The sequence below is a fragment of the Canis aureus genome, chromosome 2 (genome assembly GCF_053574225.1).
Source record: "Canis aureus isolate CA01 chromosome 2, VMU_Caureus_v.1.0, whole genome shotgun sequence".
Classification (NCBI taxonomy): Eukaryota; Metazoa; Chordata; class Mammalia; order Carnivora; family Canidae; genus Canis; species Canis aureus.
Window position 1 is genome coordinate 63,253,823 of NC_135612.1, and position 23,283 is coordinate 63,277,105.

Below are 23,283 nucleotides of genomic sequence, written 5' to 3' on the forward strand. Positions count from 1 at the left end.
AAGTCCGTACTGGAATGTCCTGTCTTTCCTGATCCTCGCCCTGGGCCCGGGAGAAGCCAACTGGGAAGTGAAGCGCCGTGGCTATGGCTGCTGCAGGCGAGGCGGGCGGCTTCGGCAGGGAAACCAGGGCAGCTGCCGCCGCAGGGCCTAGGCACCGGGACGCCCCTTCCGGGTCCTCCCCTTCCGGGTGCCCGTTTCCCGCTTGCACGGAAGGCTCGGCCAATCAGGCGCGCGCTCTCTCCTCGGCCCCGCTCAGCGCCTGCGACGCGCGCGTGTCCGAATCTCCCGCCAAGGCCCCTTCCCCTCCCCACGCCCTGCTCGCGGAGGCTGCGGCCCGGGCCGTCCCAAGGCTTGGGGGTGGGGGGCACCGTTCCTCGGGCCTCCTCTGGCTCGGCCGTCTCCCGGAAGGCCGTGGCAGCGCTGCGGTCCCTGTCCCCGTGCGGAGCGCGCGCCGCCGCCTGGGCCCCCCCCGCCGGCCTGGGCCCGATGGTCTCGCCCACCGCTGCGCGCGGGAGCTCCGAGGGGCGGGGCCGCCGGCACATAAAGGCGGTTGGGGGCGGGGCGCGCGCGCAGAGCCTGTCAGCGCCGGCGCGGGAGAGGACGCTGCCCCCGCTGCTGCCCCCGCCGCTGCCCCCGCCGCTGCTGCCGCCGGCCCTGGGACCGCCGCCTGAGGACCCCGCCGCCGCCCGAGGACCCCGCCGCCGCCGCGCTCGATGGCCTGCCGACCGCGAAGCCCTTCCGGGTGCGGGAGCCGCCGCGACGGCGACGCCAGGTGAGGCGGACCGCGCGCCCCGGGGCGTTCCGGGCGGGCCGAGGGGTGGGGGGTGTCCTCGCGGCCGGCCTTACCCCTGACGCGGCCTCTCGTCTGCAGCCCGCCGACCCCCGCCAGATGGAGCCTTGGACGGAAGCGCAGAGCCGACGGGAAGCGCAGGAAGCCCGAGGACGCCGAGGGCCCAGTGAAGCCCGAGGGCGACGGCAGGCCCGACAGGTGGGCCCGGGGCGCTGCGCAAGCTGGGGGTCTGGGGCGCTAGTGATGGCACTGGGAGGGAGGGAGGCCCTCATCCTGGCTTCCTGAGGCGCCTGGGGGCCTGCAGCGGGCTAGCGATGGCGCCGGGGGTGGGGGTCCTCATCATGGCTGCTCGAGGTGTCGCGGGGTGGGGGTTCTCCTCCTGGCTGCTCGAGGCGACTCGGGGTTAGGGGTCTCTGTGTGGCTGATTAAGTAGATGGGGTCTGCACTCGGCTGGTTGAGGCGCCGAGGGTCCCTACTTGGTTGCTTAAGGAGATTGTGGCTCACCACCTGACTGGTAGAGGCCCCCAAAGATTCTCATCCGATTGGTAAAGGTGCCCGGATTCCCCACTTGTCTTGTTAAAGAGGCTGTGGGTTACTACGCAACTGGTTAAGGCCCCTGGAGAGTCCACACCCAGCTGGTTAAAGTGATTGTAGGTCCCCACCCAACTGGTTAAGGAGGCTGCGGGCCCGCACCCCACTGATTAAGGTGCCTAAGGATCCCCCACCCAGCTGAAGAGGCTCTGGGTCCCCACTTGGCTGGTTAAGGTGTCTGGGGGCCCCCACCCGACTGGGTAAAGACGCCTGGGAGCCCCAGCTGACTGGTTAAGGCGCCTGTGGGCCCCTACCCGATTGGTTATGGAAGCTGTGGGTGGCCTCCCTGACCACTTGTGGTGTCTGTGGCTCAACATCAGTTGATTGATCAAGGTGCTTGTGTGTCACAGCACCTCACTAGTTATAGGGCCGCTGCCTCACAACACTTGGTTAGTCGTGGTGCCTGCTGGTCTCTGTATCTGACTAGTTAAGGCCCCTGTGCTTCAAATGCTTGGCTAATTAACAAGCCTGTGTCTTCTGACATTTGACTATTAAGGTACTGACATGTCATGTGATGTGGTTGAAGATGTCATGAAGGTCTCTAGTGACAGGTGTCAACGGGAGCTGGTCTCAGTGAGTGAGCCTTCTTGGGTTTTTGGGACAGCGTGGGAGGCTGCCCTGAATTTCCTAGAATGTTTCAGTGCAGCTCGTCAGGTTGGTCTCCTGAAGAATCAGTTTAAAGATAGTCATCCCACAGTCAGAAAAGGCGTCTGTATGCAGAATGCAAACTGGGTTTAAGTTCCGCTTTCCTTTTCCCTGTGGCGCTCCCTGGCACTTTCTCTCCGAGGAGCCTTTGCTGCAGCATTCCTGTGAGCTCTTTATTCGGTGATGTGCTGGGGAGGCTAGGACACTGTGCGAACCCCACCCCCGTTTTCTTGTCTCTGTACTCTGATGTGGGTGGCTCCGCTACTCATGGGACAAGGAACCGTTGAAGAAAACCAGGGGCAGTGGTGAAGTCCACGGGCAGGGAATGCCTCTGTTGGCAACCGTTGTGTGGTGACCAGGTGACGATCAGAGTCTGTGTGCCAAGCCCCTCAACAGGGGACATGATTGGCCTGTCTGAAGCCTGACTTAAGGACAAGGGGAAAGGGAGGTGGGGAAGAATGTGTGGTGCACACTAGACTTTTTAGGACAGTTCTTACACTTGCTCATGGGGCAGGGCCGGGGTTCAGAGAGGGGTCTAGGATAACTGTGTTTCACTCTAAACACCTTTGTTCCTTGTGGGACCATTTGCTAAGATGAAGAGGGTGGGGGTAGAGCAGACATGGCATGGGGAAGGCGTTGGTAGTTAATGAGGCTTGAGTTTGGATGCAGAAGTGCTCACGTTCTGCATGAGTGGGACCTCTCAGCGCATAGTTCAGCCTTTTGGAGATTTGGGGCCAGAAGATATATGTGGGAAGAGATGCAGAGTGTGGGAGACGGTCTGGACGGTGCTGGAGCTGGATGTTAAGAGAAGCCATTAAACACCATTGAGATAAAGATCTGAGTCTTCAGGGGTCTCCCGTTTAGCTGAGGAGAAAATGTTAAATCCTTACATTGCTTTAGAAGTTTCTTGTATGCCTGTAGGTACCCCTCTAGCTCAGTAGTTAGCCACACAGGTCTCCTTACTCATCTACAGTGGCAGCAATGCCTTTGGCTCTTGCTTTTGGCTCTGTGGGTAGTGCTTGTCTGCCCCGTCTGCTGTGGTGGTGCCCGGGAGATGCATAGAGATACCTGCAGGAGAGCCCGGTGCATTTCTATTGCAGAATGTGGGTACTTTCCCTGAAAGGACTCCTCTGCTAAGGCGTAGGATAAGTTCGTGAATACAATGTGCTTACTCTAAAAAACACGGGCTTTAGTTCTACAAGAGGTATTTTCTATCGTTGTATGAGAAAGTTTGTGATGTAGTGGAAGGTCATTTGTAAGCTCCTTTTAAGAGTTCAGGATCCTTTCGTGGCCCAGACCTGAGCCTCGTGGTCCGCTAGTGAGGTCCAGCTTTGGACAACCCTCCATTTGGTTCCTCTGTAGCTGGGATACAGTTACTGAGTCACATTAATTTTTGGCTCATTAAGTTGATTTCAGGGCCTGCCAATCATTTTTAGATTCTGGAAATTTAGTTTTAGAAATCTAATTTTAGTTTTTCTGGGTGAGGTACCTATAGGACAAGGAATGCTAATGGTGCACAGTGATCGATCATCTGTTACTGCAGTTGTGTTTTTTTTTTTTTAAACTTGTTTTATTTATTCACGAGAGACAGAGAGAGAGAGGCACAGAGACATAGGCAGAGGGAGAAGCAGGCTCCTTGCAGGGAGCCCAATGTGGAACTTGATCCTGGATCCTGGGATCATACCCTGAGCCGAAGGCAGACGCTCCACCGCTGAGCCACCCAGGCGTCCCTGCAGTTGTGTTTTCAAAGTACCTTGTGGTTTGCAGCTAGGGTGTATCCGGTTGCTTAGAGTGGCAATTGAAGCTGTGTCTAGCTTCATGCATCAATGGTGGCCAGCAGGAAATTGAGGAAAAGTAAAAACGTCTTAGTTTGCATCTAATCTACAGATAATAGGCATACCAGCAATTCTGACTGCCAGACTTCTTGGCATTAAGGGTTTTTCAGATTGCTTGCTCTTGACAAAAGAGCTCTTGATCTCTAGATAGATAGACCTGAGCTCCCTGTTTACTCTTAACCCAACTCTAGGGGGTACTGTTACCAGTATAGTAAGTCTTAATATAGCAAGGACTCACTGTATGTTCCCATTCCCCATTTTCATTATGTGACACATTGTGCATTTAAAGGTAAACAGCAACACTTATTAAGGACTTTTTTTCCTTTTTTAAACAATGGGTTTTTTTTTTTTTTTTTAAGATTTTATTTATTCATGAGAGACAGAGAGGCAGAGGGAGAAGCAGGCTCCATGCAGGAAGCCTGATGTGGGACTCTATCCTGGGACTCTGGGATCAGGCCCTGAGCCAAAAGCAGATGCTTAAACACTGAGCCACCCAGACATCCCATTAATGATGTTTTATGTGCTAGTTGCTTCGCTTAGTATGAAATAGCATTTTTTTAATACACTGAAAATAACTTCTTATTTTGTAAATTAGAGAACAAACTATTAGGCCCCATTCTCTGCCTCCTCCCACCCCCCGCCAGTGGGCTGTTTCCTAGTGATTCAGCTAACACTGGCACATGGTGGGTGCCTAGAAGTTCGACAGATGAACCCCAGAGAGGCTTGAAGTGAATTGTCCAAACTCAGTGAGCTTGTAAGTGATGGAGCAAGAGATGATCCAGGAGCCCATTCCCTTGGCCCTCTCTAGACAACATCTGGACATCTCCTGATGTGCTGTTTGAAAGAGAACTGAAAGTAGGTGCTGTGGTTCAAGTGCACGTTTTCATTGTATTGCAGTTTTACGACTCCTGAAGGCCCGAAGCCCCGTTCTAGATGTACAGATTGGGCCAGTGCAGTTGAAGAGGATGAAATGAGGACCAGAGTTAACAAAGAAATTGCAAGGTATATATTCTGGAACATTGTGAAGTGTTCTCTGTGGTGTTTTTAATTCTATGTGAGCTTTGAGGTATGTGTTGGAAGGATGATTCTTTAAGAGTCCGTCCCCATCCCAGCAGCATTAGCAGGGCCTGAGAACTTACTATAAAAGTGCTCATCCTCGGGCCTCACTGCAGAATGGGTGATGAATGGGAAACTTGGGGTGGGTCCAGCGTGTCTTAAAGAAGCAGTCCAGATGAGTCTGCTCTCTGCAGTCTTAGGTGCCGTCCTTCTACCGTGACAGCAGGGGGAGATGGTGCTCGTGGGCGGCAGAGGATTACCATGTGGTTCTCACCTACCACATAGGGTTCTACCACTCCAGCAGAGTGTGTGGCTCTCTTTGGAAAGGGGGCGCACTCTTGTCTGCCATCTGGCTTGGGTAACAGCTCAGGAGTGCGGGAGCACAGAGGGGTCCCTGAAGTGGGGCCTGTGAACCCGTTGCTGTTGTACCCAAAATTCTTGTGTATATCCAGATTCTCACAAACTCCAAGCTACTGCCTCGACTCATTATGGTTCAGGTGATGCACCCTTAAACACTGCTTATCTCTCTTGATTACATTCTCTGGTATTTTTCAGTTTTTCCTCCCATTTGATATATGCCATCCAACCTGGATGATTGAGCTTTGAGTTAAATGCTGTAGCTCATAATCATTTGGAGTATGTTGAACTGAGTCTGGTGGTTCTTAGTTCTTTTTTTTTTTTTTTTAATTTTTATTTATTTTATGATAGTCACAGAGAGAGAGAGAGAGAGAGGCAGAGACACAGGCAGAGGGAGAAGCAGGCTCCATGCACTGGGAGCCCGATGTGGGACTCGATCCCGGGTCTCCAGGATCGCGCCCTGGGCCAAAGGCAGGCGCCAAACCGCTGCACCACCCAGGAATCCCTGGTTCTTAGTTCTTATGAGAAAATGTGTCCTCAGCAGGGAAGCAGGGCCAGATTGTCTGTTCCACCTCTGAGTGGTTGATGATATTTATAGCTGCCTCCTTAGGAAAGCCACAGGCACACGTTGGGGTTAGGATCACTCAGAGGGCTGCTTTAGTTTCTTTTAGCATCAAGATGTATGTGTGTGGGTGGGCAGCATGCCTGGGTAGAAAAATGAACTGGAAATTGACAGACACGGACCCCTTCAGTGTTTTGAATTAGCTTTATTTACAAAGATCTCAATTTTCCCGGCTGTGGAGCTAGGATGTTTGATTTGGTCTGTGCAGTTTGTGTGCTCTACTCTCAGGGCTCACACAGCCTCATAAATACCCATGTGTGCTGACCCTTGCTGATCTTACGCTCTGTAGGGAGACTCATCTGTCTGGACCTTCTGATGGGCTCTGCCTTGTTCCTCAGTTGTCTCACAGGTCTGTCTCCAAAAATTGTTCTCCTTTGCAAAACAGGCGTGCTCTGTTGTGGGCCACCGCTGCTTTAGGAAGGCTCGGGTACTCTGCCTTCTCAACGGAGTTTAGTTTACTGTACTCAGGGAGCCTTATACACACCCCAGCTGTCTGAAAATTGGAAAATGCATTTTTTTTAAAAAGATTTTATTTATTTACTCATGAGAGAAACACAGAGAGAGAGAGAGAGAGAGAGAGAGAGAGAGAGGCAGAAACACAGGCAGAGGGAGAAGCAGGCTCCATGCAGGGAGCCTGTGGGACTTGATCCCAGGTCTCCAGGATCACGCCCTGGGCCAAAGGAGGCACTAAACTCCTGAGCCACCCAGGCTGCCCGGAAAATGCATCTTAATCATAATTCAAGCCAGTTTTTTTCACCTGGAGTCTGGAGAGCATGAAGCCCCTACAGAAAGTGGTACTGAGGGCCTGCTTTGTCAGTTCTCACAGCCTGGTACAGAATTGGTGCTTTCCTAGGTACACAGAGGGAACCTCATTCCTGCTATCCAAACTGTACAAATCTTGGGAGCTGACAATTCTGGAAGGAGACACAGTAATATATGACTTGTTTTAGACATGTGAATTTCTAGCTTGCGGTAGTTCATGGTTTTGGTGTTAGATTGTGCTGCACTTCTTTGGCTGACGTACCTTGGCAAAGGTGGGTTTTGGTAGTTGCTGTGATAGAAATTAGATGCCTCCTGAAATCCACGAGGAACAAGCCTGGGGGGTGGTGTTTGGTCTCCTTCCAAAATTAGAGGAGAGTAGAACCCAGTGGGCACACACGTAAGTAGTTGTGGTATTAGAAATAAAGATTGTGTATTTCAGCTTTACATTTATTTTTTTCAAAAAACAAATCTCACTACTTAGCCTGAAAAACTGTTAGGGGCATTTTTTTTTTTTTTTTTTTTTAAACTTAGAACCTCTCTGTTACATATGGTGGTGCCTGGGGAATTGAGGTAATCATTTGCCCCCAGAGCCTGGTTGCCCTAAGCAGTTTGTACAAGTGTGACCTCTAACTGATCTTATGAGAGCAGATGCCCGAGGGAGATTGGAAATAAATGGAAACACCGTGCGCTGTTGCCCTGACTCGCTTACCAGACCACATTGCTCAGGGGCAAGGCCTGAATGCTGGGGGCTGTCTTTTAGTATTAAAAGCATCGTGTTCAGTTAATTTGTATACTTTTCTAAACCAGGAATATTTATTTTGCTCTCAGATATAAAAGAAAACTCCTCATAAATGATTTTGGGAGAGAGAGAAAATCCTCATCGGGAAGGTAAGTGCCACATAAATGTTTCTTCTCTAACCTAATAGACCTGCCAATGGCTAGGGGGCAGAACCGCGCATGGGATGCTGGGTCCTTTGCTCCCTCCTTTGGAGTCTGTATCTGATGTGTGGACCGTTCTCGGATTAATATGGTTTGCAATCCAGAGAACAAATGTTCTTTCACCACTGTGTTTCAGCATTTTCTTGTAGTGGTTTTATTTTTTATTTTTTATTTTTTTAAAAGATTTTATTTATTTATTCATGAGACACACACACACACACACACACACACACAGAGGCAGAGACATAGGCAGAGGGAGAAGCAGGCTCCATGCAAGGAGCCCGACGTGGGACTTGATCCTGGGTCTCCAGGATCACACCCCGGGCTGCAGGCGGCACTAAACCACTGTGCCAACGGGGCCGCCGTTGTAGTGGTTTTAATCTTGTGGTTCGTTCTGTCCATCTCGTCTCTAGCTCTGACTCCAAGGAGGTGGGGCCCACGGTGCCAGCTGACTTAGAGACGGATGAGAGCGTCCTGATGAGAAGGCAGAAGCAGATCAACTATGGGAAGAACACCATCGCCTATGACCGCTATATTAAGGAAGTCCCGAGGTAGTCTTGTCTCATTGGCACGTCCTGATGGTGTCATGGGGCACCGCAGTCTAGAGTCTAGTTGCTTCCGTGCTGAATCTGACTCTGAGTGTCCTTCATAACTGCTGAGGACCATTGAACAACTTTGAGGCACTTACATGAATGAGGAGGAAGGGATACGAAGATAAGAAACCAATGCTTATAGTTCAGGGTATTAGAGAACATTTCAGGTCCCAGAACTCCAATAGCCTCAGAAATGTAAGGCTATTAACGTGTGATGGGGGAAGAGTAAAGTTCAGGTAGCAGGTTGTAAAGATGTTCTTGGAGAAAAACATGAGCTTTGCCCCTTTGTCCCAGCAGCATGCTCTCCCTGGTCTGCTCTCGCACAGGGTTGCAAAGAAAGCTAAGAGAGGGCATCCATTTCTCGGTAGGACTGGAGTTTAGGTGTGCTTTTTTTTGGAGCACAGATAGCAAAGGAATAGCAGAGTCAAAAGGGTAGTGCTTTTTTTATATATTACTTTTGTTCATTTTATAGTCTCGGTTGATTAGTTTTTTGGTAACTCTGATCTCCCAAGTTTGGTTAATCTTCAAGCTAACGTACAGGTGTGGGTGGTGTGTACTAGGACAATCTCCCTTTTCCCTGTAGACACCTTCGGCAACCCGGCATCCACCCCAAGACTCCCAACAAATTCAAGAAGTATAGTCGGCGATCATGGGACCAGCAGATCAAACTCTGGAAGGTGGCTCTGCATTTTTGGGATCCTCCAGCTGAGGAAGGATGTGATTTGCAAGAAATGTATGTCTTTGCTGCATTTTTATCCTCTGTTTCTGTGATTTGTGCCATGACTGAAAGTGCTGGATTGCTTGGGTGGCAGGTTATCATGGTGTTAACTCCCCCTGCGAGTTCTGAGAGAGCAGAGTAGCCAGCTGTCACAGCATCCTATCTTGTCCTGTTGGATGGGTGGTGGAGGTAGGAACATGCTTACTGGATTTAATTCATTTTTTGTAGCTAGAGAAAATGGAGCTCAGTAAACCTAGTAATACGTGGGCTGTTGTTCATTTTTTCTTAAATTTTAAAATAGACTTTTAAAAAAAGATTTTATTTATTTATTCATGAGAGAGACAGAGAGGCAGAGACACAGGCAGAGGGAGAAGCAGGCTCCCGATGCAGGACTCCATCTCAGGACTCTGGAAACATGCCCTGAGCCAAAGGCAGGCACTAAACTGCTGAGCCACCTAGGGATCCCCTAAAAGGCATTTGAGTAATTTATGTTGAGTTATGAAAATAAAAGGTTGGGTTTTTTTTCTTCTAAGATTTTATTTGTTTATTTGAGAGGAGAGCAAGAGTGGGAGAGAGGGGCAGAGACAGAGAAGCAGCCTCCCTAACGAGCAGGGAGCCTGTGGGGCTCCATCCCAGGACCCTGAGATCATGACCTCAGCTGAAGACAGATGCTTTACCAATGGAGCCACCCTGGCGCCCCTCACTATTGGTTTTTAAACTCAAGCCTAGTTGGAAAGACCTCAGGCCCAAGTTCTTGCCCTAGCGTTAGGATGCTTGTTGAACAGGGACGTGGACTGGCTGGTCTTGCACTCACCCCGTCTTTGGGCACATCTTCTCAGACCCCTCCTGACCTGAGCCTTTCCCTTCCTCGGAGATAGATTCAGTAGATACTTGAGCTTCTGATTTGCACTGGGGAAATTGATTAGAAACTATTATGTTTGAAATGATTTCTAACATGGCTTTACAGATTTGGCCTCACAGATGTCATAACGTCATACTGATTTTTTTTTTCCCACCGTGACACTGTTGTCCCATTTTCTATGAGTAGAAAATTGGAAAATTAGCAATTTTGGTGTTCATCCCTTGCCCTACCCTCTCCTGGGCTTATATTGATGCTTCTCCTTAGAAGGATGCTTGTGGGTGTATGAACAGTCACTCTGCAGTTGAGAACGGGTAGGTGTGTGCTCTGAGCTAGGTGAATGTTTCCCCTGGCCCTAACTGCCTCCAGCTCTACCTGGTGGACAGGGCAGAGGTGGGGATGGGAGTCTCACTGGAAATTGTCTTGATCCCTCCACTCGACAGTCAGTGTTCTTGTGAGGCAGCACAGGACTGCTGGTGCTTGTATTCCGTCAACGGACTCAGAGACCTCCTCGCTTTCAGTGGCAGCTGATGCATCTGTTTGCTTTCATTCCGTAGACACCCTGTGGACCTCGGGGAGATGGAGACCGGGTCTGCAGAAAGCAGCTCTGAGTCCCAGACCAGCTCGCAGGATACCTTCGTAAGTACCTTTTCTTGGTTTTCTCTCTCCCCATGGTTGTTTGTGGGCAGTTGCTGACCGCGTGTGCCACCTAATGAGCTGACATTTAAGCTGAAATCTGGTTCTGGTGCTTGTGAGTAAGGGGCTCTTTTCTCCCTTGTATGGCATTGTTGAGACGTCCAACTGGATGGCATTCCTAGGCAGTGGCCCTAATTGAAGTTTTTTTGGGTCAGTCTACCTAATCAGTCCTACCACTTTCATTTTAAAAGAGAAAGGCCTTTTTTCCTGTGCTCCCAGTGTGTCTGTAGGCCTCGGCCGTAGCCTTATAGGCTGTGTACTGTTCGTGGTGGTGATTTGCTGGCACAAGAATCATTTGCTGATTATTGCTACATAAAGGTATTCTTTGGGCCTATGGGTTCCCCCACATTTGCTGACTTTAGAATTACATGTTTTTGAGGAAGAAAACCTACAAAGATGAAAAACAACATATAAAATTACCTCATCTAATCCTGCAGTTGTAGGTGGGGTGCTTGTTCTTTCAGACTTTTCTGCACCTATACAAGCAAACATATGTGAGCAGTGTTTTTTTGTTTTTTTGTTTTTGTTTTTTTTAAGATTTTATTTATTCATGAGAGAGAGAGAGAGGCAAAGACACAGGCAGAGGGAGAAGCAGGCTCCAAGTAGGGAGCCCGACGTGGGACTTGATCCCAGGTCTCCAGGATCATGCCCTGGGCTGAAGGCGGCGCTAAACCGCTGAGCCAACCGGGGCTGCCCAGTATTTTTTTTTTTAAGATTATTTATTTATTTATTCATGAGAGACAGAGAGAGAGAGACAGAGACACAGGCAGAGGGAGAAGGAGACTCCATGCAGGGAGCCTGACGTGGGACTTGATACCGGGTCTCCAGGATCACACCCTGGGCTGAAGGCGGTGCTAAACTCCTGAGCCACCCGGACTGCCCCATGTGAGCAGTTTATAATAAAAGGAGCCCTTTATTACTTTTATAAAAGAGACCACCCTGACATTTGCATATTGAAATACCCAGCATAATAAGTGAAAAAACTGATAGAAACTAGGAAATGCAAATATTTGTTGTGAAGTACTTAGACTTTATTTGGATCATCTTGTACTGAATTTGGATGGTTGAGAAGCCAATACAATAAAGGGATATAGTGACCTTTTTCTTTTCTTTCTTTTTGCCTTCTGTCTGTCCCCCCACCCCCTCGTAAGCCTGGTAGGTGTCCTTCCAGTCTCGTGGCCCAGCTGCCCCCTTCACACTTGGGCCTGATAGCATGTGACTGCCAGGTTAGGAATAATACAAATGTCCAACACTAGAGGAGTAGCAAAGTTATATCATAAGGAACAGAGCTATTCTAGGTTGTTTTTGAAGACTAATGATATGGGAAAATTGTGGAGATAAAAGCAGGATATTTAATGATAGAATGATCTCAGTTTTTGTGGATATTTACATGTGTGTAGGACTGAAAAGGAGCCCATGAAAATCTAACTGGTGGCATCTTGAGTTTGGATCAAGAGTAATCCTTGTCCCAGCTCAAGAAACAGGTTCTGAACATACCACTTGTGGAATCAAGAGTTAGAGGCAGATGCTTAGGCCCAGGAGCCAGGGGAGGGAGCCAGATGGAGATGTGAGGCAGGAGTCATGGTGGGGATTGTGCAGGGTCCCTGAGGAGGTGGTTCAGAAATGGCCACATGTGCTGAAGGGAAGAGAGGCCCGGGCCTAAGCACTTTATTTAGTACATCCCTCAGCCACCCCACTAGATGCTGGATGCAGCCATGACGGCGACACCGCACTCAAAAGTGTCAATGCTGACAGGACAGAGACACTCCTGTGTGATCAGCAGTCGGTGGTGGTCAGGCTTCCCAGCTGCCATGAACACGTTCTTTTTACAAGTTTTTTCATTCATTCATTCATTCATTCTTCTATTTATTATTATATTTTATTTATTTTTTATTTTGTTTTATTATTTTATTTTTAAAATTTTATTTATTTATGATAGGCACACAGTGAGAGAGAGAGAGGCAGAGACACAGAGGGAGAAGCAGGCTCCATGTACTGGGAGCCCGACGTGGGATTCGATCCCGGATCTCCAGGATCGCGGCCCTGGGCCAAAGGCAGGCGCTAAACCACTGCGCCACCCAGGGATCCCAGTTTTTTCTTTTTTGATCCACAGTTTGATCAAGAATTACTTGTCTAAATTGCCATTTCTTATGTTTTTATTAACTTAGAATAGTTTCCCTGCCTTTTTCCTCCCAGACATTGACTTTTTGGGAAGACTTGAGGCTAGTTTTGTAATGCACAGTTCCTCGTTTGGGAGTTCTGTTTCTTTAAGAACTAGGTTTTTAAAAAAAAAAAAAAAAAGAACTAGGTTTTTTTTTCTTTTATAGATTTTATTTAGTTATTCATGAAAGATACAGAGAGAGAGGCAGAGACACGGGCAGAGGGAGAAGCAGGTTTCATGCAGGGAACCCTATGTGGGACTTGATCCTGGGACTCCAGGATCATGCCCTGAGCCAAAGGCAGGCACTCAACTGCTGAGCCACCCAGGTGTCCACAGTAACTTTTTTTTAAACATTCTTTTTTTTTTTTTAAACATTCTTTTAAAACTTTGATTTCAGTTGGTATAAACATTGAGCTTTAGTATGACCTTGTAATTAAGCTTTTATAGCGAAAAAGGAAAACCAGTTTAGCAATGCAGAAATATACTAAATTAAACACTGCTGTCTCCTGCCCTAAGAGCCACTACTCAGTTTTGTCTAGTGTTTGAGCAGTTTTTTTGTGCTTCTAGAAGATGTACACGGGTGTACACACCTGAGCTTTCTGTTTCACACAGTACCTTGCATCCGTCATATATGATCCCTTTGGTAGCATAGTTACAGGGAATCATAAGTGAGTGCAGTTATGGGGTGGGGAGAGGTCTGTGCTCTTCCCCCCAGTGCCAGAGCAGCTAAGCTAGTTCCCCCTTGGCTGCTGAGCATGTGCTCAGTGGTTTGTTGTGGGGAGCGGGTGCTGGTGCACCCAGGCCACATTGTAATCCCCTAGAGTCAAAGGGCTGGGGCTTAGACACCATAAAGGGTCAGTTAGTTTCTACCAGGTTGGTTAGTGGATAGGGATTTGATTTTTTCTACCTAGAAGAAAGATTGATGTTCCTTGTAAATTTTAATTAGATAATGGTTTTGAATTCTCTCCCAAGCATGTCAGCTGCATAGACCTTCACTGGTAACACTGCATCTTAGTCCTGTGGTGCTGTGGGCACAGGAGGATGCAGTTGCCTCCTGGTCGGGGTGCACAGCCTTGTGCTTAGTGCCACCAGCAGTAAGTCCCATGTGTCTTGGGAGCTGGCATGACTGTATTCCTGTTTTCTAGGATGTGTACTCTGGTACACCCACTAAAGTCAGGCACGTGGACTGCCGTGTGGAGGACGAGTTTGATTTGGAAGCTTGTTTAACTGAGCCCTTGAAAGATTTCTCAGCCATGAGCTAACTGATGCCACCTGGAGGCCACTGGGAATGAGCATTGGCTCCACCTGGCAGGTTGGGGGCCGGCCAAGCATGTCCTGCGTTGGTAACTGGATGGTTTCTGTTCACAGTTCGTCTTCGCATTATCTCACGGTGAATTTACTCTTGCCTTATTTCCTTAAGCGTTAATTTTATGTATAGTAAGTGTATTTTGCATGTTTTAAATTGTAAATGGAAAGAAATCCAAGGAAAATTGAACTCGGAGCAGTCTTGAAAACTTAATTGCTTTAATCCTTACCATTCTCCAAGTTAACCTGACAAGCATACTTTAATATTTAATAACTGGTTTTACACCGGTACATTAGACATTAAGTTGCCACTTGTCAGGTGGCTAGTTTGGGGTTAGCCGCATATCCGTGGAGCCAGTTGTGTGTCAGCTTTCTTTACTGGTATCTGAGTATTCTCATCATTGGATAGCTTTAATATCTTTACGGAAACTTAATTTTGGGCCTTTTGTCAATACGTCAAGGTGTGTTTCTTCCTCAGAGCACTGAATAGTCAAAGATAGTAAATTCAGCTGTTAATGGATTTTATGTAAGTTACACATTCTTAATTTGGTCTTTGTAAATAGCACTAGGTAGGCCTTCTACCTGTAATACTCCAAGAGTTAAAGGCAGCAGAGGGGTTCAGAAAGAACATTTTTTTACAGTCAGTTAATTTACCATGTAAAATTGCTGTAAATGATAATGTGTACAGATTTTTTGTTCAAATATTCAATTGTAAACTTCTTGTTAAGACTGTTATGTTTCTATTGCTTTTGTATGGAATGATATTGCAAAAATAAAAAGAAAAGAACCTTTTTTAGTTGATTTGTTATGTTGCCAAATAGATTCACTGCTGAGATAATTAATTCCTGTGTTTGGAGGACCCGAGTATCTGTTCTTAATGCATGGCACTGGGGGGACCTCATGCATGGTGAAGGAAGCGTGGCCCAGGCTCATTAAACTCCACCCAGCAAGGAGGACCTCATGTCATAGGTTTGGAGCTCTGATGGGGGATCTTGGTCAGGCCAGAGCCACATCTAGATCTCCCATCACTGCAGAGCCTGGTCGCGTTCTGCGTGGACCCAGGACTCATGGAGGAAGTAGGTGGACCTCAGTTTGATGCTTATTTGGCAACTGGGGTGGCAGGGCCTTTCCCTGTTTGCTGAGATGGACCAGGGCTGTGCAGTCTGCCCTGGAGCAGGGTGAGCATCAGACCTGGGTCTCGAGGGGCAGCCCTGACCACTGCTTGTTTTCTCTAGCCATGCTCTTGAACCCTGGAAATTCTGCTGACAGACTTGGCCATGTGCCCGAGGATGGTCCTTCAGAAGTGATGCTGAAGTTGCCTCAAGCAAAGGATGAGTTTTGGCAGCTTTGTCCTTCAAAAGGGCAGGAACCCTTCCTTGTTCACTTTGTTGAGCCCATGCTTTGTGTCAGGCACAGGTCTAGTAGACATCAGAGACTTGCAGGAGACTGGGTGCTCTGAAGTCTGTGCCTATGCTCTAATGGGGACAAGACTAAATACAGTGTCAGGTTAAGGGGTAGGAGCGGGGATGGGCAGGGGGGTTTGGGGTGATTGGGAGGTGGGAAGTTGCCATTTTTTATAGGCTAGTTGATAGATGCTTGATGAGGTGGCATCTGGACAGACATGCTCTCAGAGGAACATCCGCCTCAGAAGACAGCAAGTGCAAAGGCCCTGAGAGTAGGAGTTTGGTGTATAGACTACTGGCAAAATCCTCACATGTGGGAGAGACTGTAGCTGGGCTGGAGCTGGTGGGGCTGTGAGGAGGAAAGTGCTGGTGGGTGCCTCTGGGGCTTTGAGGAGACCTGGGAAGGTGTGTGATTATTAGGAACTAGAGCAGAGTGGGTCCTGGCCATGTGGCGACAGAGTTCACCATGTGGGGTGGATGTGCAGGATGACAGCCTGGATGGTCTGGGCAGGAATCCTAGGTGGCACTGCAGGCCCCTCTGCGTCCCCCCAAAGCTCAGGCTGAAGGGTAAGGGGAACGAGGGGAACCCCAGGGAGGGCTGGGTGTGAGGGGGTTGCACTCAGGGGGTTCCACTGCCTTCAGCTTTCTGGGGCCTCACAAGGCTCCTGTTTAGATGTGTGCTCGCCAAGGCTGGCCCTATGGGACGTCCGGGGAGGTGTCCTCTGTGATGAAACTGTGGCTCGGGGGACGGGCTTAGCTCAGGGAGGCCCGTGCTGTCAGCTTTTGTTGAAGGAACCGAGCCCGAGGAGGCCTCGTGGGCAGCTCAGAAAACTTTGGAAAGAATTATGTTGTCAGCTGCTGGTGTGTGCTGATGGGGACAGGTAGGGAGTGAACTGGGGCCTCGACCCTCCTGTTCCACCAGGAGGACGAGGCACACATGGCCTGCTTTTCTCTCTTCCCTTGGGAGGGTGGGGAGGGGCAGGGGGAGAATCTCCAGTGGGCTCCATGCTCAGTGCCTAGCTGGCCTGTGGCTCCAGCGGGTCGAGATTGCAAGTCCGGCTGCCTAACCGGCTGAGCCATGCAGGCTGCCTTTTGTGAAAAAAGTGACTCAGAGGGTGGACCCAGGAGCCCAGAGGCAGAGCCTGAAGCATGGAGCCCCCTGATGGGGCAGGACCAGGCCCAGTCTAGGGGCTGCATTGCCAGAGGCCCCCATGTGCCTCTACCCACTCTGAACAGCGGGGTCCAGGCCTGGCCCATTGCTGTGACCTGTCTGTGTGTGTGCGTGCATGGTATGTGCGTGTGTGCCTCTGTGCACGTACATGCATGTGTGCATGTGTATGCATGTCTGTATGTGCATGAGTGCACGTGTGTGCGTCTCTGTTGTATGAGTGCATGTGTACCTTCTGCATGTATGTGCATGTGTGTGCATGTATGTAGGGGGTGCTGGGAACAGCAGATAAGGAAGGTATCTCTCACGCAGAGGTCTTCAGACTGAGGAACTCCAGGCCAGGAGAGCCCCTCTTGAAAAGGAGGTTCTGGCCTTCCAGCTGGTGTTGAGAAGAGAGACTTGGGGATCTTGGGGCACTTGTCCCTAATTCATGGTCAGAGGGTGGACTGGGTTGGTCTTTGACAAGGGTGAGGCAGCTAGAGTCTGGGGGAGTGGGGTGTTGCCCATGTAGACTTGGGCTTTATTGAGTGAGGCGGGCAGGGCAGCAGGGGACATGACATCTGATTTAGGTTCTAGAAGAATCATTCTGGCTACCAGTTTTGCTTCACATTTAAATTCTTGGAATGCTCTTAAGCAACAAGGAAATCAATCTTCAGGCTTTAGTTCTTGCCTTTTAATGCTGTTAACATAATCTAGTATTTTCTATATGAGTTACAAATAACCAATAGGCTAGGATTGAGTAGTCTTTATTCTTGACTCTTGTACATCGAACCAAGAAGTGTCAGAACTAAATTAAGTTTGTCGGGCATGATTAATTCTTCACAATTGCAGGCTGATTGCTATCTCGTTTCCATTGGTGATTCATTTTCCTATCTCCCCGTGCATAGACGTGGTCAGCTTATCAGGGTTGTCATCCTATGTGCCCCAGCTTACCTTTTTTTGTGCACTGGAAAACCATTCTTGTTTCTGGCTGGTCTCTCAGGATCCTTTCCCTTGAGTGGGAAGAGGTCGATGGAGTCTCTAAGGTCTCTGCCTGAACCAAAAGGCTGCACTTTTTGGCTTTCTGGACCCATATGGGTGGCTCTTCGGATCAACAGAGGACTTTTTATTCCATGCAGGTCAATTTGGAAAGCCTGCTAGGAACGTCCTATCACAGTACTTAGCAACTAAAAATGCCTTGCACGTTAACAGCTGGGCTGTTGTCTTTGAAGCTGGGCTGGTGGATTTGATCAGCAGGTCTGCATGTTTTATTTAAAGATGATTTTAGGGCAGCCCCGGTGGCGCAGCGGTTTAGCGCCGCCTGCAGCCCAGGGCGTGATCCTGGAGACCCTGGATCGAGTCCCATGTCAGGCTCTCTGCATGGAGCCTGCTTCTCCCTCTGCCTGTGTCTCTGCCTCTCTCTCTCTCACTGTGTGCCTATCATAAATAAAAAAAAAAAAATAAAAAAACAAAAAACAAAAAAAACTGAACATATAGCCACCGTGAAAGCCCAGTACTTGTGACCCTGGGTATTAATCGCAGAGGTAAAACCACACGTTCACACAAAAACATGTATGTGAATGTTCACTGTGCTTGTAATTGTAGCACCCCCAAAAAAGACGGCCCAGGTGCCCTTGAGCAGGTGAACAGTGAAACTACGAGTGCTTGGGGCAGCACGCAGCATCCCAGCATGGACTGCCTACATCAGTGCCTGTGTTCCCAGGTCAGAGCGTACTCTGAACTTGCCAGATATGACCCTAGGGGCAAATAACCATCCACAAAGACTTTTCCAAGGTACAAAAGATTCAAAACCATACACTGAAAGCATACCACATTCCTGAAAATATCGGCCCAGAATGACCAACACCAAGACAGAGTCTAGCAAAATTACTGGACTTTAAACAAACAAACAAAAAATCCTTTGGACATTTTGGAGAAAAAAGCACGTTATTTATAAGGGAAAGCATTGTTAGGTTGTTAGACTTCTTGACAAAAAGACCTTATGCTAGGACATGATAGAGTAGTAGCGTGTTTAAGAGATTTGAAGAAAGAAAATGTGCACCAAGGATTTTATATCCAGAAAACTCAACTTATTTTTTTTAAAGATTTTATTTATTTGATAGCGCACAAGTAGGGGGAGGGGCAGAGGGAGAGAGTGCCCGATGTGGACTCAGTCTCAGGACCCTGGGATCATGACCTGAGCTGAAGAGCCAAAGGCAGACGTTTGACTGGCTGAGCCATCCAGGTGCCCCCAGAAAAATCAACTTTACAATATAAATGGTACAGGGCCTTGTTATCCACATGGGAGAACCCCAAATGCTGAGAACCTGCTCCCGGGAGCCCTTCCTGAGGAATCTACTGGAAAATGAGCTCTGACGGCTAGCGTGATCACGACACAATTTTCCTAGCAATCATTGTGCAACATGTGCTGTTGGCTGTAGCGCCAAGACACAGTGAGGCTCCGGTGGAGATGGCATGGCACTTGGGTGTTTGCTCCGGCGGCTGTTGGAAAGGGCAAGGGAGGGTAGCAGATGTGAGGATCATGTTTGTAGTGATAACGCTCTGACACTGTTGGGGAAACCCAGGGAGTAGTTACAGGATCTCCCATGTCCTCCATGTAGGGGAAAGGACACACATGCACCCAGCGGACAGGTGCTTCCAGAAGAGCACTGTGATCTTGGATCCTCGTGGAAAGTACCAGGAGGCACCATGGATGTTTAATAGCCAAACCGGGAATGACAATGCAGATGCCCTTCAGCAAGTGAGCGCTTGGCCTGGGGTGGTGTCAGCCGACCTTGGATCCTGCTCAGCCACAGAAAGGGGTGAGCTGTCCATGCATGCAGCCCCAGGGAGTCCCTAGAGGGTCCTGCTGAGCAAAGAAGCCAGTCCAAAGTGATTCCTTTGATATAATGGTAAAAAGGCAAAATTAGAGAAATAGAGAAGAGATGAATGACTACCAGGGATTGTGTGTGTGATGTGTATCTGTGTCTCATTTACATGTAACTGTATCTAGTCTATGTCTGGATCGTATCTACATCTGATCTGAATCTTACCTATAATCTATAACTAGCTTATAGTTATCCATATCCATATCTAATCTGTGTCATCTTTATCTCCCCTCCCACTCTTTGTGCTGAGAAGCTCTAGAAACAGTGACTAGTCCAGTGTGGTGACCATCCTTTGCCCCATCTTGTGGTCTTGAAATACGGTTAATCACTACAAGGGACTCTTGGAAACACGGCTGACCCCAGGCGTGGGGTGTCTGTGATGAATCTGGGCATTGCATCATGGCAATCACCCCTGTGTTGAAAGTCCAATAGGTCGCACCCCAAGACTCAGCAGTGACCTGAAGAGACCCACCCTCACACTGGCCCAAACTGGGACAGTTTGATCTTCGATGGGGACAAGGATTGCAACGGATTAAAACCCATCAAAATGTTTCAAATTCCTAAATTTCTAACGATATTTTGGAAAAAGCAAGGAATGGACCACTTTTGGAAGATGAGGAGAGCCAGTTCTCTGTTGAAAGCCGGTGAGTGGAGGGCACGGTCAGTCTCTGGTCTGACCTGGATGAACCGTGCCACGGGGTCTGCAGGGTTGCTGACAACACTGGCTCCATCTCTGGCCCTTTGTCCTGTTCACTGGTTGAGTGCTCTTGGAGTGAGTGACGTATCTGGGCCCCTTGGAGATGGATAGACATCCTGAGAAATGCCCGCCAAGGCCAGAATGCAAGGAGGCTGGCTGTGCCCCCAGGAATCTGTTAGAGATGACAACCTTCCCCTCCTGGGGTACAGGTCATGCCCAAAGTCTCCTTACAGTTAGCTGTCAGGCGCGTGCAGTTACCCCGATTGCACCGCAGTACCCTTCTGTGTGTCCCCGTGCTCTCTGAGGTCCAGGACTAAGGTGTGGATTTTCTTTTCTTTTTTTATTAAAGATATTTATTTATTTATTTATTTATTTATTTATTTATTTATTTATTTATTTATTTATTCATGAGAGATACAGCAAGAGAGAGAGGCAGAGACATAGGCTGAGGGAGAAGCAGGCACCCTGCAAGGAGCCTGATGTGGGACTTGATCCTGGATCCCAGGATCACATCCTGGGCCAAAGGCAGATGCTCAACCGCTGAGTCACCCAGGCATTCCAGGTGTGGATTTTCAGAGAAAAACTGCAGCTGCCATGGATCATCCTCTGCCCGATGTCCTGTCAGCCAGTTCCCCTGAATAAAACTGGAGACGGTCTGGAGTGGCCTGCGTCATCTGGTCTTAAAGCACCTTCTCAGTGTGGGGGATGCTTTACTTCTCACGGGGGCACCAGGATTCTAGCTGATAAGCGCAGAAGTAGGAATTGGACTGTCTGCGCAGCATGTGCAGCCTGACAGGCACCAGGTGCCAGTGGCTGCTCAGATCTCGTGGCACCAGTGGCACTGCCTGGCATCTGAGCCGCCTCGGCCTGGCCCGCCAGCACCGTAGTGTGACCTGTAGAGTCAGAGTGGAGTCCAACCCAGGCCCTGGGAATGACTGCCGGTGGGCAGGAAATGAGACGAAGGAGACTGTGCCAGACTTGGCCCAGAGAACACAGCCATGTCCAGGCCGTGGGCCTCTGCAGGGACAGGCCCCTCGGCCCTTCTCCTTCAGCAGTATAGACCAGACAGAGGGCACCTCTGTGGTCCGAGATGCCAAAGGGACATAACGTACAGACACAGGCAGTGTCTGGGTGGTTGCCTCAGGCCATGGAAGCAAGGATTTAAAGTCAGGCTAAGGGCGACTTCACAAGCTGGGGGCTCTGCCCACACGCTGTGCAGTTTGCTTGTTTAAAGGGCACCGTTCATGGGCAGCCCTGGTGGCTCAGTGGTTTAGCACCGCCTTCAGCCCAGGGCATGATCCCAGAGACCTGGGAATCACGTCCCGCGTCAGGCTTCCTGCATGGAGCCTGCTTCTCCCTCTGCCTGTGTCTCTTCCTCTCTCTCTCTGTGTCTCTCATGAATAAATAAATAAAGTCTTAAAAAAAAAATAGAGGGCACTGTTCAGTGGCTTGAGAACCCTCGCCTGCACAGTCTGGCCCCTGCTTGGGCCTGTGTGGCTGGGGTCTCCCGTCCCTGCTGCCCAGGATGCCGCAGGCCGCTGGCGGACCTCTCTGGCTGGCCTGCATAGCTCGTTCACCAGGCACAGGGCAACCGGCCAAAATGTCGGCTGCAAAGGAGAGTAGAGATGATGGTGGCGGCTGCCCCACATGAAGGGGCCATGTGCGGGGGGGGAGGGGGTGCACAGGGACAGGGCTAGCCCACCCACCCCCGGGGAGCATGGCTGGCCCTAGGTAGCCTTAGATATGTTACAGATTTAAATGTAAAGATATCAGAAGAGGATTTTGGAAAAGGTTTGTCACCTTTGGGACAGGGAGAGGAGACTGGCCAAAGTCTAACCAGCACCAGGGAAGGCAGGCAGAGGGAGTGGGTTGATTTGAGGACCCTGGAACCCTGAGCCCTGAGGCTGACTAGGGGGAGCTGGTGTATCCAGACCCCAGCTGATGCTCCACAACGCTGGGTGTAACCCAGGCCTTCTGCCCAGGGGCCTGATACACCTCTGTCCCTGAGGCTGATGCCCTAGTACCTTTTGTTTATGATTCGGTAATCATAAAGTGAACAAATAGAGCCAGAAAAAAGAAGCCACATCATTTCTTTATCACATAAATATGAAAAATGAGTGAGTCCAGCTGTGAGGCCTTCTGGAAGAGGCGGACCTCCAGGGACAGTGACTGGGTTAGCAGTGGTCGGGGTTGGTAGGAGGGGGTGAACAGGTGGAAGATGGTGGCTTTGGGGGCCGTGACGCCACGCTGTGGGATACTGTGGGAGTGGGCACTTGTCATGATGCGTTCACCCAAACCCACAGAGCGTGCACCCCCAGGGGGTGACCCTGACGCTGTCTGTGGCCTCAGGGTGATGACACTTCTCCATCACAGATGCCCCACTCTGGTTTGGGTGTAGGTTGGGGGGGATGGCGGCACATGGGAGACCTCTGCACCTCCCTCCCAGTGTTACTCTAATCCTAAAACTGCTCTAAAAATAGTCTAAGGCACCTGGATGGCTCAAAGGTTGAGCAACTGCCTTTGGCTCAGGTTGCGGTCCTGGGGTCCTGGGGTCAAGTCCTGCGTTGGGCTCCCTGCCCAGTGAGGAACCTGCTTCTTCCTGTCTCTCCCTTCCCCCACTTGCACCTGCTCTGTCTCTCTCAAATGAATAAATAAAATCTTTACACATAGATGTTTTTGCTACTAACTTCCTGTTTACGTCTGTTGCGGTCAGAGGATGGGCTCTACGGGATTTCTTTCTTTTCTTTTTTTTTTTCCTCTGTGGGATTTCTATCCTTCAAGGTGTGTTAAAGAGGTGGTGACCCAGGTTCCCAGTGGGAGGGCAAAGCACTCTGATGAAACTGCTGGCTGGCGGTGGTGGCGAGCAGGGCATCCTTCCTGTTTTATGTCCACTGCTCTATAATTGCTGCCCACAGTCCAGGAGGATGTTGAAATCCCCCTCGTGGGACAGGGTCTGCCTCTTCCTTGCTTCACTTCTGCGTGTTTCTGAGCCCCTTGGTTAGGGTCCTTCCATCCCTCTGAAGACCCTCCTCCCCTTAGAGTCTTGCTGCCTGGCAGCTCCCCAGCTCTGCAGCCTCTCAGTCCTGATGGCCCCAGTCCAGCTCCCGCAGGTAAGCAGTTTATTTTCCTACCTCTTTTGCTCCCAGGGGGAGAGGATGAAAAGTCATTAGGGAGAAGCACAGGCAGCCTCGTGTCAGCGATGGAGAACGGCCAGGAAGT

General features: G+C 49.6%; 1 protein-coding gene and 1 long non-coding RNA gene across 4 annotated transcripts; both read left to right on the plus strand.

The window, feature by feature from the left end:
* The first annotated feature begins 614 nt into the window (after positions 1 to 614).
* Positions 615 to 14,721, plus strand: SLBP (stem-loop histone mRNA binding protein). 2 transcript variants are annotated; one of them, XM_077876568.1, is made up of 8 exons: positions 615 to 772; positions 872 to 988; positions 4,759 to 4,863; positions 7,487 to 7,546; positions 8,011 to 8,148; positions 8,774 to 8,923; positions 10,325 to 10,406; positions 13,770 to 14,721. In XM_077876568.1, exons 1-8 carry the CDS (start codon positions 714 to 716, stop codon positions 13,884 to 13,886), a joined length of 828 nt encoding a protein of 275 aa, XP_077732694.1. In that variant the 5' UTR covers positions 615 to 713; the 3' UTR covers positions 13,887 to 14,721. The 2 variants fall into 2 exon arrangements, with proteins under 2 accessions (XP_077732694.1, XP_077732702.1); XM_077876576.1 differs by lacking the exon at positions 4,759 to 4,863.
* Positions 14,722 to 15,492: 771 nt separating this feature from the next.
* LOC144300509 (uncharacterized) lies at positions 15,493 to 22,735 on the plus strand. 2 transcript variants are annotated; one of them, XR_013367180.1, is made up of 3 exons: positions 16,318 to 19,301; positions 19,621 to 20,011; positions 20,479 to 22,735. It is a non-coding gene; the product is annotated as an uncharacterized LOC144300509 (long non-coding RNA). The 2 variants fall into 2 exon arrangements; XR_013367176.1 differs by lacking the exon at positions 20,479 to 22,735 and having other exon boundaries at positions 15,493 to 19,301; positions 19,621 to 20,427.
* The last annotated feature ends 548 nt before the right edge of the window (positions 22,736 to 23,283 follow it).